At 36.9% G+C, this 17,662-nt stretch overlaps 1 protein-coding gene and 1 long non-coding RNA gene across 3 annotated transcripts in view; one reads left to right on the top strand and one right to left on the bottom strand.

Annotated features, from left to right (window-relative positions):
* LOC307145947 overlaps positions 1-17,662 on the top strand; it is a 56,985-nt gene that overhangs the window by 7,708 nt on the left and 31,615 nt on the right. The window contains exon 2 of the long non-coding RNA XR_013819028.1: positions 2,374-2,500. This is a non-coding gene — a long non-coding RNA (uncharacterized lncRNA). The remainder of the gene's footprint in view (positions 1-2,373; positions 2,501-17,662) is intronic.
* The window catches only part of pax7b (paired box 7b), a 54,306-nt gene that overhangs the window by 9,647 nt on the left and 26,997 nt on the right, over positions 1-17,662 (bottom strand). For both annotated transcript variants that reach the window (XM_079849597.1, XM_079849598.1), the window contains exons 6-7: positions 16,907-17,072; positions 15,903-16,099 (exon numbers count right to left, since the gene is read on the bottom strand). In XM_079849597.1, the coding sequence (XP_079705723.1) occupies positions 15,903-16,099; positions 16,907-17,072 (363 nt within the window). The remainder of the gene's footprint in view (positions 1-15,902; positions 16,100-16,906; positions 17,073-17,662) is intronic.

Here is a 17,662-nt window from a genome sequence, read left to right as displayed (position 1 = left end):
AAAACACCACAAAAGCATCATAAAGGTGTTCATATGACTCAGACACTATATTCCAAGTCTTTTGAAGTCATATAATAGCTTTTAAATTGTGAAATTTAAATGTGATGAACACAGTCTGATTGACAGATGTGGTCACTTTAAACACACTGGGGTGGTCACACTACACATTTTGTTCCACCGACTTCCATTCATTCACATGCGAATGCGTCAGATTGGAAACGCAAGCTCCCGCAAAAAGTGTCGCAATTTGCTGCATTCCAAAGTTCAAGTTTGGCGAACTCTGACCTGTGAATTCGCATCACAAGAAGACGTGTGACCAGTAGAAGATCGATACTTCACGGCGTGACCTCTTGGCTGAATTAAAAATCGAGTAGATTGAATATATTTATACATTTTGAATATATTACTATTTGTTTATGTTGAATTCATGTTTATAAAAAAAGTGTGACATCATATCACGACCGTTACCGTGTCCATAGAAATGTTGTGTGCTTAAAGTCTAGTGTGACTGTAGCTGTATGGGAAAGTGCTGCATGAAGATTCTTCATTTTGTGTTTTGATGGGGAAAATAACAGCAAATGGGTTTTGAAAGAGATTAGATCAAGAAAATAGAGTAAAAATGACATTTATTATGTGAAATACTCTTAATATTTTATACCTCTGCTCATTTAAACTAGGAATAACAAGAATTTCCAGCAATCCGCAATGAAGTCGTGAAATTCTGTAATCCTCTATATTCCCCAAATACTGACGTTTCACTGTAATATGAGGTAATTTGAGCTAATAGTAAAGCTTGAGCCTATGTAAGTTCAGCATCTCCCCAGGAGTGGAGTTTTAATCAGATGAGCGGGGGACGCTAACACAAGGGGTGTCAGCCCAGAATGTGGGCAGAGAGGTGGGAGAGCGCCGGGTGCCTGACACCTCCATTCAGCCCTTCGCTTAAGCAGCCTGTAGCCTGGGTGATGCCATTATTGTGCTGGAAGACAAATTATTCAAATCTTCAAATTTAGCATAACCTTATTGACATCAATTAAAGTGGCAAACGGAGAATATTCCAGCCCGGTGAGAGGTAGAGCCTGGCTTTTATCACGAGAGGCAGCACGTGGTGAGGCTATTGTCAGCTCAATCCTCTCGCCGCACAGTGCACCGCGGAGAGAGGCCTGCCTTAAACCGCTGCGCCCAGCCAGCTGTAATTAGGACATTCAACTTAAAGTGCACATGGAGCCACAACACAAACACTAACAAACAGCAGGACTGCCTGTGAACTCTTTACATGGGCTACTGCACTCACAGTGGGACAACTGCAAAACAGAAGGGCTAGAAACGACAGAGTCTGGCTCTGTTTTAGAAAGGGCTCATTTCTCAGCCACGATTCTGTCACGGGAATCGTTGTGCTCAATTAAAAGACAGCTTTTTTTCAGGGTTTGTACAGATACTGTAAAATGAAATTCCAGGACTTTCAAGGGCTTTTCAAGCACTGCTTTTTTGGTTTTCAAGGACTAAAATCAGAGATCGCACTTATCAAACAATATCTTTAGTATTTTTTAAAACTCAAATTACAGATTTATGGTATCCAAAATACAACTTACAACGCATTTAATAATATATTTTAAATACAAAGTTTATAATGGCTATTATTGTTCATTAAATAATATTTTATATTATAATGTTGGCATACAGTACTCCGTATCGGGGGCCGCAGTGTTAGTTTTGCGCGTAAAGATTGTATTTGTGTTTTTCGAAAAAATTTAAATTTCATATATCTTGTATTTAGATAAGTCAAGCACTTTTCAAGTACCTCTTCATGAATGTGGCTGTTTTCAAGGGTTTTCCAGGACTTCATTTTCAAACAGTCAAATTCAAGTAGGCTACTTTAAGCACCTTGTACGAACCCTGTTTTTTAGAAGTGGATGAAATTAAATGTTCCAGGCTAAATACAAGTTAGATGATTAGCATATATAGAAAACAACGTTGGCCCTCAGTTTGAAAATAAAATAAAATTATGAAATGTATATAAAATATATAAAATAGTACATTTGTCCCCATAGACATTTTTATGTATTTGGGATACCATGTGTATCAGGGTTTTGGAAAATGATAAATATGCAAAATGTGGTATTCATTTGTCATATTTATCTGTATTCATTTTTTATATTGTGTAAATAAACTGAGTATCAGTCGAAGATTCTGTTAAAGGGCAAAAATTATAAATAATAACTTGGATGACCTTGCCTGCAGTTAGAACCTATAACCGAGTGGAGTCGACAGCCCAGCCAGATGCAGAGTTGTAATCTATTATTTCCTGCCATACTACCATTGCTAAGTAAAAATCAATATCCTTTCCACATGTGTAACCTTTTTTGTATCTGATAGGGCTGGTGGGAGGAAGCTGGAATATTTGCCAATCAATCTGGCTGACAAACAACATCCCCAGGCAGTGCGACTCTCCAGGCCAACAAACACCAGAGGACAAATCCAGCCCGGCACACACAAGCACACAGTACGTACACCCTGGCTGAGACACACTTAACTTTCTTGAGCCCTTTCAAAGGAACCCCTCACCCCCACAACCCTCAACCCCCCCACCCCACCCAACTATTTCCTCTTTCTCTCACTCGTGCGCTCTCTTTCATTCTGTGAAGCATCCCCCCAGTAGCTAGGCTTTCATTTGTTGTCGGTCTGTGTGAGAGCTGCTAGTGCAGATAATGCCAGGCAGGATCCAGTTTAAAGGACATAGCTGCAGGCATTTCTCCTTTCCCTTGCTCCTCTTCACTTTCTGTCTCTCCACAGATAGATTACTTTATAAATAATAATGAAATGTAATTAATTCTCTCAACTTCAGAGCCCTCTAGCCTGCAGCAGTGTAAATGTAAAACTGGAAATTGATACAATGTGCATCCTTTCAGATAAACAAACAGTGCAGAGGCAATAAAAAGGAAAGCTTTTCACACTACCATAATTTCCTTAACTGTCAAATTATAGTTTTTTGTCTGAGTCAATGTTTGACGTGACTTGGTTCTTTGTTGGAATTTTTTTTTTTTTTTTTGTGCCGAAATGGAACCAGGCTCATGCTTAGCTGGAACAAAACTGAAGTGTGATGACAGTGATTTTGGTCTCTAAAAGGGGGAAAACAGAGAGGCTAATTTAACAAAACTGGAACTAAACACTTCCACAGAAGACGGCTTAATAACAGTACACCGTTAACAATGTGATATATCAATAATCACTAAATCACTTCATAAACCACTGTAATTTGGGGAATTAAAAAAAACAGAGTTTTAGGGCTTGCTGGAAAAATGGTACAATACAATGTTAAAGTAAATTTGGGGGTTACGGGATTTCAACCCCCTGATGTTAAATAAAGGTTAAATAAAAGCCATAGAAAATAGCTAACTCAAAATCTATAAATGAATACTTAAAATATATTTAAAAAAAATGTACATTGTAAAAAAAAAAAATATATATATATATATATTTTTTTTTTTTTTTTTTTTATGTTAAATAAATCCAAAATTATTGGAGTATACATTTTACAAGAAAATACTATTTCATTCTTTCTACTTCAAAACTTCACATGTGATTCAATGGTTGTTGTTTTTTGATATTTAAATTTTTACTCTAATGTGACATTTACAAGCAATTTCTACATTGTATCCTGCACCATTTTTTTTGTTCAAATCTGTGTATACATTTACACTGTTAAAATATAATTTATATAGTAATATAATTTATATAAAATATCTGCTTCCAGTTATTATGTCAATAGATTATATGTTGTATTTAAACGAAAATACACTCGTAACATGATTTGTCAGAGAATAACAAGTGTTATGCTGTGGGTTTTTCATAGGTGAGTTTTCTGTAGAGAGCTATAATAGCATAAAAAGACTCCCTGACAATACAGCCCAGAATCTGGCCTGTCCACCTGCTCTGAGAGAGAGAGAGAGAGAGAGAGAGAGAGAGAGAGAGAGAGAGAGAGAGAGAGAGAGAGAGAGAGAGAGAGCACAGAAGGACAAATGTGGGTGGAGACTCTAGGAGGACAGTGTGTGTCTATGTGCCAGCTAACTCAGCCCTGCTTCTGCACACACACAAAATCTCTCTTTTTACACACATTCACACTCAGCTTAATCTGTCCAAGACTGGATTTGCTGGTGTGTAAGAGAGCAGCTCTCGTTTCCTGGAATATACACAGGCATGTTGGGAAAATGTCACCTGTACAGGAAGCTGGAATTACAAGGGTTGATGTCATAAGGCTATCTTGCACAGCTAAAGGTTACATGTCCTACCCTTCTAGACCTCAAGTCTTAATATCATACTTACATAGATCAGCTGTAGTAAATAAACTGGTTTAAGGGGGATGTATGCGGTATGAATACAGTAAATACATAAAAAAAGGCATTGCTTCCAAAAATGATATTGGATTTGAGGATTAGGAAACAGAGCACAATGTTCTCTTGAGTGACACGACTATAAAAACACTCAGCGACTTCGGCATTACATTTCAGGGGCAATATGATGCAATGCCACCGTAATTAAAGAAGCACTGCCATTCTTTGTCGGGAAGTCGCTTTCCAGAGAGAAACCATAATCCTTAAACATCCCAACACCCACAATGCCAGAATCAACTAGCAGACAATGCCAAGAGGCAAGAAAGCAAACAGGCAAATGCATAAATGGAAATGTGGACATTTGAGCGTGGTAGTTCCAGAATGCTGTGATGAGTGATGCAATTCCACCCAGATATGGGCAACACAATCATGACTCAGTGCTGATTAGTTAAAGGTAAAGTGTGCCTTTCTGTGTGAAAGTGAAACCATACAGAATTGTAAAAACAATTTGTTACAAATAATAATAATAGTTATACACAAAATATAACTATTTAAAAAGAATCTCTATTATTAAGTTTATAAATATGTCTTTTGTCCAAATTCACGCCAGAGGACAATATCGTTACACTATTGTTCAAAAGTTTTGGGTCAGTACAATTTTTATAATGTCTTTGAAAAAAGTATCTGCATTTATTTGATCAAAAATACAGTAAAACAGATTTTAAAATAACTTTAAAATAAGTTTTCCATCTTAATATATTTCAAAATGTAATTTATTCCTGTGATGCAAAGCTGAATTTTCAGCATCATTACTCCAGTCTTCAGTGTCACATGATCCTTCATAAATCATTCTAATATGATGATTTACTGCTCAAGAAACATTTCTTAATATCTTAAAGTTGAAAACGGTTTAATATTTTTGTGGCAACAATGATGCATTTTTTTTAGGATTTTTTTTTTATGTATAAAATGTTCAAAAGAACAGCATTTATTTGAAATGTCTTTATTGTCACTTTTGATCCATTTAAAAGTATTATTTTTTTTAAAGTGGTAGTGTATGTCAAATCCATTCAGGACACTCAAACTAACAGATTGCAATTCCAGAAATTACACCAATCACTTTTAAACATGCATTAACCATTATAAATACTTTATATAAAGTATCTTCTGTGATATTGTTCACTGTAAAGCCTCAAGATATCAAGAATGCAAGGGGCTAATCATGCAATATAGATTTGTTTCCACATATCATCCCCAACATTAGCTGGTACCATTAATAGGGGAGACACTATGAGTCTTCTAAACATACATGCACTCACACAGCAGAATCAGACCATCATAACATCAGTGCAGTCGCCTTGAAAGATGAGCAGCCTGAGACACAACGCAAGACCCCCACCTGAGAGACAAAATGGCCATTTCTGAAATAAACACTATTGCATAAAATCAATTAGTGGTTTTGTCACGGCTGGAGGCAGAGGTGGGTAATTAGAAGACCCGTCTATTTACAGGCGGGACCTTTGTGGGATCTCTCTCTCCCCTAGTGGCAGGGAGCAGATGACATAGATGATTTCCTGTCCTGGCTCGATGTCACTGCGTTAATTGGCCACAGCACATTAATTGAAAGTGAAAAGAAGAGTCGGCCAAAAGCGGAGAGGGTGGGGGTGGGCGTTTGACTGTGAGAGACTGTGATATAGAGTGGAAGCGGAGGGTGAAGTGGCTGGGGAGTCTTTAATTGTTTCAAATTAGGCATGTGATTGACAGTGACAGAAAGTGGGCATTGACAAGCTGGGCCCAGATGAGAACGATTAGCGTGCGACCAGACAAGCTGTCACTTCTCGCAACATGTTATCTGTAGGAAATATTATGCATATGGCTCTTTTAACCCTGTATAGTAACCCAGGGCTCTGAGAGTACATGATAGGAACCAATACGATAAATCACTTACACTGACAGTTGCATAAAACAAGCATGAAAAACAAACATGGTGGGTAAAACTTTACAATGACGTCCAATTTGTTAACGATAGTTAATGCATTAACTAATATCAACTAACAATGAGCAATACATTACAGTATTTATTCATAATGTTAATGTTGGTTCATATAAAATGATCTTTGTTAGTTCATGTCTGCTCAGTTCCATTAAATAACATTAACAGATACAGCTTTTGATTTTATAGTAAATGTTGAAATTAATATCTAAAATGAATAAGAAGTATTTTTCATTGTAAGTTAATGTTAACTAATGTAGTTAACTAATGTTAACCAATAGAACCTTATTGTAAAGTGTTATCACATGGCAAATAGGTGCAAACTAAATTATTACATTATTATGTATGATGTAAAGCAACAAAATGCTCTGCAGAATTCCATAAAATTGTAAAGTTTAATTAAATATGTTCTAGATATCATCTAACCCTTGCATGTTTGTTAGTAGTATTTAGAATGATAGAAAGTGGTATTTACAACTCCATTTTACCAGGTTTACATGCATTCCACAAAATTTCACATATTCTCCACTCAAATCAGCACGGAAAACTTGGAAGAAGTCTGCAGATTCTATATATTTCTTTTAAAAGGAAGGAACAGAGAGCCATGTCTGGTTCTCTGCCCAGTGTCACTATAGGCTACAACCCTTAGTTTTATTTTTTATTTTATTTTGTTGAAATATCTTGCATAACAATCACTGTTAAGCGGCTCTAGTGTAATACGGACAAGGCTTTTCAGTACCACTGGACCCTAAATGTCCCAAAGTGCTACAAGGCCTGGAGTTAACCAAAGGTTAATGAGCTGATATAGGAAAAAGTGTGAGGTGCAATCTGATTATTTTATTCAGTGTTTGCGGATGTGTGAGATAGATTCAGTCACAAGGAAAGAAACATCCCCCTCTGACCTCTCATCCCACCCGCCGATCTTTTCACGCCTCGCGCTGCCGCCGCCTCCGCTTCTGCCAAATGAAACGTCTGCTTTAAATGATTTCACAAGGATCGGCTCGGCAGCAGCTAACGCCGTCCAAGAATAATGCAAGGTGGAGAGTTGGCATAGGAGGCGGGAGGAAGGGGGTGTTTGTTTGCTAAAAACAGCAGGGAGCAGGCCTAGTGAAGAATGTCAAGTCAAATTGTTCTTGACAGAGTTAATATCTGCACCTCATAGGGATAATTACATGTAAATAAATAGTGAAATAGCTCTCAGCTGGAGTCTGAGGGGAGAGAGCGGGGCAGTTAGTGTCAGCCAGCTGGGGACTCCATCGCTAAGGATGGTTAGGGAGGGGGAGGGAAGGATACAGAGGTGAAAAAACCTCTGATGTTATAAAACCCACATCACAGAAACTGTAAAACTATTGTAGCTTTACATACAAAATCCTAAACAATGAGACAAGCGTACAAAAGCCTGTCATAATCTGTGGAGTGGGCAGGGTGAGTGGCAGTTGTAGTTTTTGCGAGGCTGTAGTATTAATCATAACTTCACACCTGTCAGACTGGCATCTGGAGCTAACAGGAAGCATGTGCACAAAGCTGACCGCCCCAATCCATGGTGTTTTGAGCAGGTTCATAATTGTTGGAAGTTTTCTCTGCTCATACCCAGTGACCCTGCACACACGCTCACTGTATGACAATAAAATGAAATAAAATAGCTAGATTGCTCATTTTAAAGAAAAGTGGTCTCACACAAAGGTGCACGTGTTCAAAGTGACAAAAAAAAAAATTCACCTCCGAAAGATTTCTGAAGAATTAGGTTATCATTCAGAAAAAAAATCCATCAGTCTACCCTTTACATTTCTGTTTATGAAATATTTTACCATGTTTAAATCCATCCACACCAAAGTGTTCCCTCCCAACTGTCAAATGTATTGTTCCTTGTTTAGAAACATGTAAACACTGAGAAAAGTACAGTATGCCTTTTATTTTTTTATCAAAACAAACCAAATAATATACTTCAATTAAGTTTTATGAAAATAATAGTTGTAGAAATGTACGTTCATATTGTTCAAGCACTTTTAATAGATATAAATAAATATATAAATAGGATTTCCTCATTCATACATGCAAACAGCTTTGGTTTTTTTTTTTTTTTACTTAGTAAATGCTGAGCTAAAAGGTAATATTATTTTTCCATCTAACAGTTCATTCACCCACAATGCAATGAGAGTATTGGCCTCAAATCCTCATCTCTTGCGCTGCCTCCGTGAGATAAATGTAAATCATGTTCTCTTATATCCCGTATTTTTCAGGATGCAGCAGCTCACTTTCTCTCACACACACAAACACTCTTGAATTTATATTGTGCTTTTATTGTCTTCTGCAGCCTTTCATCTATATAAGAGAATAAGAATCCCTCTCTGTGTAAAAGAGAAGAGAGAGTGAGAAATAGATGCTGTAAATGAAGAAAATAAACAAAGGAAAGAAAGGATGCTGAGAAATTAGACTGTTTGGACCATACTATACACGGCATGTATTGTAAAATGAATGAAAACAAGACAAAAACAAGAGATAGACAGCAAAGTTAAAAACGTTACAACATTACAGCCTTGTTCTCATTCACGAAAAATTACAAAAGGCATTTGCTATCAAAATAATAAGACTCATGCATTCCAGATATTCAAATTCTCTGACTCCCAGTGCTGAAACTTGCCTATGTTGTGGAGATCATAATTAAATCATCCCTAATATATATTTTTTTTCCTGTTTTTCCCCACATACGGTTCAACAACAGACCCTCTGAAAAACTATTTTCCATCTAGAGCCATTGGAGATGTTGAATGTGAAATTTACATATGTATTTGAGTGACCTGAGAAACCTGCTATGTTTCATTAACACATGCACAAGACTCCAATTTCACTCAGCTTGTGCTAGAAAAAGAAAAAAAGATAGGATGAGAGAGAGAGAGTGAGAGAGAGAGAGAGAGAGAGAGAGAAACTAAATAAATTCATGCAGAAAACATTCTGCCAGTGGATATGATTTAAATTCCCCTGATTTTCTTGGCAGCTTTTGAGCAGGTCTCTTTTTTTTTTTTAAAGCCTCTTACTTTTTAACTCTTGCCAAATTGAAACAGCATCTGTATTTAAGACGGGTTCTAATTAACAAGTATTTCTCCTCTGCTCTCGGAGCACAGGGGGTGATGTAAATATGCATTTATTTAGTCTTTTGATTTGTCGATGGTGACACATGCCAGCTGACACCGTGCCCGGCGGGCGGCTTAATGCCGCAGTCGTAATAATAGCAGAGACGGCACATAGATTCACTCGCTGACATTCAGGTGCACAAAGTCTAGTCAAAAATCTGCACCAAAAAAAAAAAAAAAAAAAAGGAGTGCACCAAAACTCAATCTTCTTCTTCCTCTCTCTCGCTCTCTTTCTCACCCCCTCTCTCTCACTCATATAATTTTTTTTTTTTTTGGCAACCCCTGTGCAGGCTTCTTAAATATAATTCATCCAGTTTAAAGTGGCTGCTGTGCTAATGGGGGAGAGGAGAGAGGTTGGAGTCCCCCCTCCCTTATCTCTAGCAGACAGTTGTCAGGAATCACTGGTGAGGCCTGAGTTTTGCGCGTGGCTCAGGCAGGGAGGCCTGGGGATACGGATCAAAGGGAGTGCTGGTGAGCACTGCTCTGCCTCTGATCCCCCAGTGCTGAAACCCAGCCTATTCGCTCTCCCTTCCTAACATCAAATGCTAGCCAAAGTTCCTTCATTCCAAAACACAAATCTTCCAACTGCAATGGAGAGGCGCACAAAAAAAAAAAAAAGAAGATACCTTTGCCATTTTTCTTTTAATTTTGTTACAAGTGTGTGGATGTATTTGTTTGATAGAGGACCCCCCCCCCCCCCCCCTTAAAAATAGGCCAAATTAATTCAATGGAATAACACTTAAAACACATTAAGCCAAAAATCATAGCACATTATACATATATACTGTATATATATATATATAAAAAAAAAAAGTTCACTTGATTCAGGGGCCATTTACACGACACCATTTTCAAAATGTATATGCATTTTGGCCATTCATACGGTGGCCGAGAGAGCTCAACGCACTGCAACTGAAGAAAACACATGCAAATAGAAAAACATCAACATCAAATTAAGAAAACATCTTCATCAGTTTTACAACATATGTGCCACAAATACTCACTACACAAACAAATGCAGAAACGCCCTGCAAAAGTTCACAACATCCAAATACAGAAACGCGCCGCAAAAGTTCACAACACCACCAAATACAGAAACGCGCTGCAAATAGCACAGAACACACCGAAAATGTTTCCAGAGGACCCCAGTAAGTGACGGGCTTATTGCTCGTGAGCATCCCTATGCCCTACTCCCTTCGAAGGGCAGAGCCCTTGAAGTGGGGACTTTGGAGTGAGCAGGGCACTCGTGAGCCATTATGTAGCCGTTTGGATCGCACTTGGTGAAGGGAACAACATAAAACAACGTAATTTCCTCATTATTTTCACCTGGGATGTTCCCATGACAACGCAGCATGGTGTCCATCAGCTGAATAGCTGTTTTTACGACAGAAATTTCATATTATTGCTGTTAACATATCTGTTGCAAATAAATATATATTTTAAACAAAAAAGTTTTTAAAATATGCGTTATGTATCTGTGTGTGAATGTCTCAACTTTAAAACTTGCCGTCTCATCTTTGGACCCTGCATTACCTAACATTTCTTATGAAACTTATTTAAACATAACATGACAAAATTTGTGAAACAGATGTATAGATTAAAATCTTACCCTCATGTTCTTTTTCTCTATCTTTTTTTGTTTTTTTAGTTTAGTTTTCAGCTCATTGTTAACTCTTCTTTTCTCATTTGTATTCTGGTGACATTGAACATATTGTAGGCTATACAAAGTTATATGTCATAAACATGTCATCGCTGTATGTTTTGCAAAAAAATTAAAAAGTAGACTTTGAGCTATAAGCACGTCCCAGCCGGGTTCGTCATTATTAGTGTCCCCTGGAAACATTTCCATTGTGTTCTGTTCTATTTGCAGCGCGTTTCTATTTGGTTGTGAAGTGAGTGAGTATTTGGAGCACTTATGTGTTGTAAAACTGAGGAAGATGTTTTCTTAATTTGCGGGTGTTTTTCTATTTGCATGTGTTTTCTTAAGTTGCAGTGTGTTGAGCTCTCTCAGCCATCGTACATTCATTTACACGACAACAGGGTTTTGGGGGCATGAAAATGAAAACTTTTGTTGTTGTTGTTTTACAAGTTTTTGACAACGATACAGTTATCGTCTTTGTGTAAATCATTAGAATGTGAATTTGTCAAAACTGTGACGTCATGTGCATGGGTATTACGCGTTCAGTCTATACCTGTAGGCGCATAGTGTTTTGTTACAAAGTGGCATCGCCACCTACTGGCCTGGCAACAGAATACAGCGTTTTTAGTTGTTTTCCCAAATCCGTGTGAACAGGGATCAACGTTGTCGTTGTGCGCAAAAAATGTGAAGGAAAAACTTTGCTGTTTTTAGTACATCCTTGTCTTGTAAATGCACACTCACTGGAGAAGTGAACAGTATTACTAGAATTTTTTTTAATTCTTTTTTACATTTATAGTAGCCTAAATTTTTTAATTTGTTACTGTCTGTTTATGATGAATAACTTGTTGAATATTGTTTCATTTAACAGTTTTAGTCCCTTTGGAACTAAAAAGAATTTATATAAAAATATATAAATATAAATGTTAATAAATATAAAAATCTTGTATGAGAATAAATATAAAATAAAAAATACATATAAATATGAAAAAAAAACCGTATAAAAGATTAAATACAAATATAAAAAGTCTAAAAGAATAAATATAAAATGCAAACATAAATATAAAATGTATTATATGTATAATAAATATACAAATCTTCAAAAAGAATAAACAGAAATGACTAAAATAACAAAGTAGTTTGTTAATTTTGTCAATATTGCACTCAGACATCATTACTAGGGCCTAATCAACCTGACACTAATGTTGCAGAGAGCAATTGCAGTAATGCTCATAATAATAATAATAATAATAATGAGACACACTAGAAGCTTTACTAGATGACTCGTGTGCCTTGAGGGCTGGCGTTGTTGCTACGAGGCCCAAAACAAAAAGCATGACTGATTATACTGAATGGTTGGTTTTAGTAAAACCTGTTCATTAAAACGGGTGTGTGTTGTGTTCCTCTCCAGTTACGACATCGAACAACAACAAAACAAACCTGCACATATCAGACACACCAAAGCAGAACGTCTCCCGTTGTAAAACCCAATCACCCGCCTGCACAAAGCATCTGTTGTAGGAGGAGGAATGACTGTAGTAGTAAAGCAGACTACAGCTTTATTACCGCATTCATTCCTTCTCCACGTGTCCAATGTTTGGACTGGTCTCAATGTCCACCAGAGGATGAAACACTGAAAAGACATGCATTCAAGGCCATAGAAATCTGTCCATAGCTCTGACCCGGTCCAAAAGCGGGCTTAATGGAGATTAGGTCTGGCATTGCATAATTTTCATCCAAACTAAGCTGCAGTGCTGTTTAATGTGTTTTCCAGAGGTTGCAGTGAGAAAGCGCTCTGGTTCTGCTGGCACATGAGAAGAGTGAGAGCAGGGTGTGCACCTGTTGGTGTTGTGAACCCAGCAGGGTTGCATTTCATTCTGGCACACAGCCATCATAGCACATTTACTGATTCACAGCACATTTTCTCCACTCGATGGAGGCTGTAAAGCAGTCCATCCACACAATTGTGCAAAAGCGCATCTAAAAATGAGCATACCTCTCTCACATTTTCGCATACTAAAAGCCAGGTCATTTCTATCATGCAGTGCCTTTTTTAATGTAATGTAATGGATAAAATATTAAACGTACTGATAATAGTGGTATATTTTAAAGCATTTTAACACCGTCTTTGAGTGAATTTTGCCATTTTTGCTATATGACCCCTGCAGGCTTTGTGCTCTAACTTATAAAATAAAAAAAAGGTAACATTTTCTAGTTGTTTCTACATATTTTTTTTGTCTTGGAAATATTGTCTTAATAGTTAATCAGTGTGTAAGTTCCTCACTTTTACTTTGCATCGTATTTGTCTTATGTAATTTCTCCAAATAAAATGTGCATGAGAATATTTTGAAAAATGTCAACAAAACAAAAAAAGTTTCTGCATAATAAGATTAAACCAGTGGCATAGCAGAAATATTTGTTTTATTTCTGCCCATTTCTAAGCATGGGACAGTGATTTTACAAAGGAGTCAGGCACTTCAGAAGTCAGGATACTAAATAAAATAAAACATAAATCAGACGGAAATTGAGGTAAATGGAAAAGAATAAGCAGGATTATTCTGAAACTGTCAGTTAGATGTGCCTCAAAGAATCAGTGAACCAGCGTCAAAGAAGGGTTTGTCCAGACAAATGAGAGAAGGCCTCTAGAGAATTACACTACTATGACAACAACTTTAGGCTATAAAGCTTTTAAAAATGGCTGATAAGATTTCCCAAGCAAACAAAACCAAACAAAAAGCTCTCTGTGCAATCCCACAATCCTCTACTATTTGACAAGCGTTAGAAAAAATAATTGACAACTGTACTCTCAGTATTCAAACTACACTACATTAGACTCTACAGAATCTTGCACACACTAGCTTATTTGCATTGATTTGCATGAACTGTCTTCGTTGAAGGCTAAATTAATGTGTTAAAATAAATTAGTCGAGGGGGCTTATAAGTAAAAGAAAGACAGTAGAATAGACAAATGATGGAGAAAATCGTCATGTACAAAAACAAGCTTGTGTTAGGACTGCCATGTGGACTCCCTGTAGCTGAGAAGAATGGGGGGGGGTTTGGCTTGTGGGGCACTGGCGGCCCTTTCATGGACATTGAGGCACAGTGTGATGCTTGGGTTGAACTATGATACTCCTGTCAAAAAGAACATTAATTTTTCCTACAATAAGGGCCTGATGGAATAGCCACATGTGACATGTGGAGATGGGTGAGAGGGGCTGGACAAGGGTGGGGAGGTTAGGGGGCTGAGGAGGGGTCACATGGAGGGTGAACCATCTTCATCTTAGTGAAAAATTCTTGAAGAAAAATATAATTTTCACAAGTAGAATTGCTCTTTTATCCTCTTTTAAACGAGGAAGCAGTGCACCATAATATGATTAATAAAAGTGCACCATAATTTTTTGATTAATTTCCTATGCTGTAGCAATAAAATAAAGTAAATAAAACAGTATATTTACAGATGACATTTGTATTTATTCAGAATAAAACAAATTACTTACATAATCTATAGTGCAAAACAACAGAAAGCTATTATTTTATATTTTAGCCATTTCTGGCTGCAAGTACTCCCCCCAAAAATGTACAAAAATTCTCCAGCCATGTTCAGTTATTTATGCAGGTTTGCAGCGAGAGCATTAGTACTTAAAGCCCCTCCACCACGATTAACAATCAAACATGCTGAGAAACGCTTATGTTATCCCCAACTCCGCAGTACAAGAGAAAATCTCTTTTTTGTCATCAAATCCCTAATTCTTTCCTCTCTTTTGGAAAAAATGGAGTAATACCAGTTTCCAATCTGCTTTGAGAAATATTTGGTGAGGAGGGGGGAAAATGGCCATAAAACATGTGAACAAGGGGGTAATTGTGGACAAATGCAGTATTGAATTTCATCTTCAACTCCTTACACACCATTTCAATCTTATTTTCTGCCTGTTAGTCAGATCTTCTTGGTTATGGTGGGCAGAACTGCCCACTAATGGTGAATAATTGCTTGTAATATACTCTTCACCAATAATGTGTATCAATAGCAGCCATTTTCCTATTATTTAGCTCAGTGTAGGATCAACCCTGAGCAAAGAGTCTTATTTTTACACGCATTGTTCAAGGTAGCAGGTAACAATGCTATATAATGTCTATAACAAGAACCTTCACACAGAAACACTGTCAAACTGAAACAAAACCTGTCTATTTAAATTCTATGAAACAAAGACAAAAAAAACGCCACATGCCTTAAATTGAATTTACTGGTTTCCCATTTTATACTTTCCTCTATGGCATACTGAAATTGAATAGGATTCAAAGATGTATCAGACTTTGTACTTTTTTGCTCTGTTCCGGTTAATTAAAACATCTACACTTAGTTAAACATCTGTTAACTCTTGAAAATTACTTCCAGACAATTAAACATACAGATCCATTAGTTTGGTGAGATTATGCTCTTTTCTGAACGAGGCGCAGTGCTGGCAGCTCTTTGACTGCATTTGGGATTTCTTCTCTTTAGGGTATCCTGTATTGTCTGAAACTAATTTTCTTAGAATCAAACAATTAAATCTTTATTTTAATTAGGAGAGTGAGTAAAACAAAGGAATATTAATTAGAAAACATTATCTTATGAACACTTCACGAGCACAAGGGAGGTATCAACAACTAGAAGGCTCAGTACACATGAGACGCATCTAATCACCGAACGAACACGGTAGCGCACAAAGAATATGCTGTTTTATCTTCAGAGAGGTCTCATAATTCCACTTGAAAGACTCCTTGACTAGGCTATAGAGAAGAGTATTTAAACACTGTGGCCAGTGACCCTTACTGACCTGTGGAGATAGTCCATTGCTCACGGGATTCATGTGATTACTGGTCGCTGACTGGCTCATGAAGGTGTCGGTGTAGCTGGAGAAACCGTGGCGGTTGGACGAGAGGCCATAGGCGGAGCCGCTGTCGCTCGAGAGCCCGCCCTGATGCATGGTGGAAGGAGGCAAGGGCTGGGGTCGATGCACTGTGCCACTGACATCTGGATAGAACAGCGTATTTAATTAGATCAGAAAACTATTCTCAAGTGCATCATGGTAGCTTTAAATGTATTGCCATTCCTGTATTAGATAAGTTTGAGTATTAAAAAAGGTCAAATTCTTCACAAAGGGCCTGTTTACACCTGGTCACTTCATGCATTTTTACTGTCTGGATAGCTATCAAGTTTGTTAAAACTGGTCCATTTACACTCGGCCACAATAAATGCATCTCTGCTAAACGAATATAAATCCGATCTTCAGTTCCCATGCTATATGCAAATTTGCGTCAGAAATTAGCTGCATTTTATTCATCAACAGCTAATTTCAAGATCAAGACCGCAATAGGAGAGATAGATGGTAAGACAATGAAGTCTCACTATACTTTTGATGAAGATGATTGTGTGTCGAGCTTCTGGATGCGATGCCAAACTTTTAGTTTAATTTGAGGCAGTTTGCGCATCAGCTACTCATCTGAAGCGGGCCTTATGTGTGGCGAGTACAGCTGTCATACCTGGTTACCTGAGCAGGTAGCCTATAACACACCCACAAGTTTATTTTTAGTTATTTTTGCCATTTTGGGAGGAGTAACATTTACATATGTGTCTTCAACAACCAGATGCATTTACACTTACCCAGTTTTATCTGGAATGCATCTCAAACCACCTCCTGAAGTGGTTTGAGTTATCGGATTTAAATCCGTTTCAGAGGGAATTTACACTTGGTCTTTTCACGACCTGATAGCTATCTGATCAGAGAAAACGCATGAAGTGGCCAGGTGTAAACGGGCCCAAAAACAGTGATTAACTTACCTTGTTGTAATGTTGATGAAGGGTAGCTGGACTCAGGAAGCTGGTATGTTGGTAGAGTGCCCATGCCTGTGGGTGGGAATCCTCCAGGTAACAGGTGGTTAAATGCCGCCAGTTGATTAGCTCCAGCTTGTTTACGCCACCTTGCTCGTCTATTGCTGAACCAAACCTAAAATTAAAAAGTAAAAAAAAATCAATAATAATAAGTGCACTGAATTCTGGCCGATATGATAAGCTAATTATTTTCATGTTCGATTACCAATAAATGGGTGATATTATACATTTATTCTACTTGATTTTTGAAAAAAGAATGAAAATGAAAACACTGAAAAATTAAATGGATTGTTTGCTAAAAGGGAATTTAGGCACCACAATATTTTCTTTTAAAATCTGTAGAAACCAGATTATTAAGATTTATATATATATATATATATATATATATATATATATATATATATATATATATATATATATATATAAGATTAGAAACCAGGTTATTATTCATTCGTTAACTAAAAATAAAACCATTAAAAAAAATCATTATTTGAAAAACAAATGACCATTAACTGAAATAAGATAAAATGTAAATAATAATAATAATAATAATAATAATAATTCAGTTAGTTGACAAGGCAACATGTGTCATAAAATGTGATAAGAAATATAGAGACATTTTAAAAACCAATAAAAGAACAAAACATAATTACTAAAACTTTTAAAAATAAAATCAAAATATTAACACAAACTATAATAACTATA

The sequence above is a fragment of the Squalius cephalus genome (genome assembly GCF_949319135.1).
Source record: "Squalius cephalus genome assembly, chromosome: 18".
Classification (NCBI taxonomy): Eukaryota; Metazoa; Chordata; class Actinopteri; order Cypriniformes; family Leuciscidae; genus Squalius; species Squalius cephalus.
Note: the sequence above shows the minus strand (reverse complement) of the source record. Positions and strands in the feature narration are given on the sequence as shown.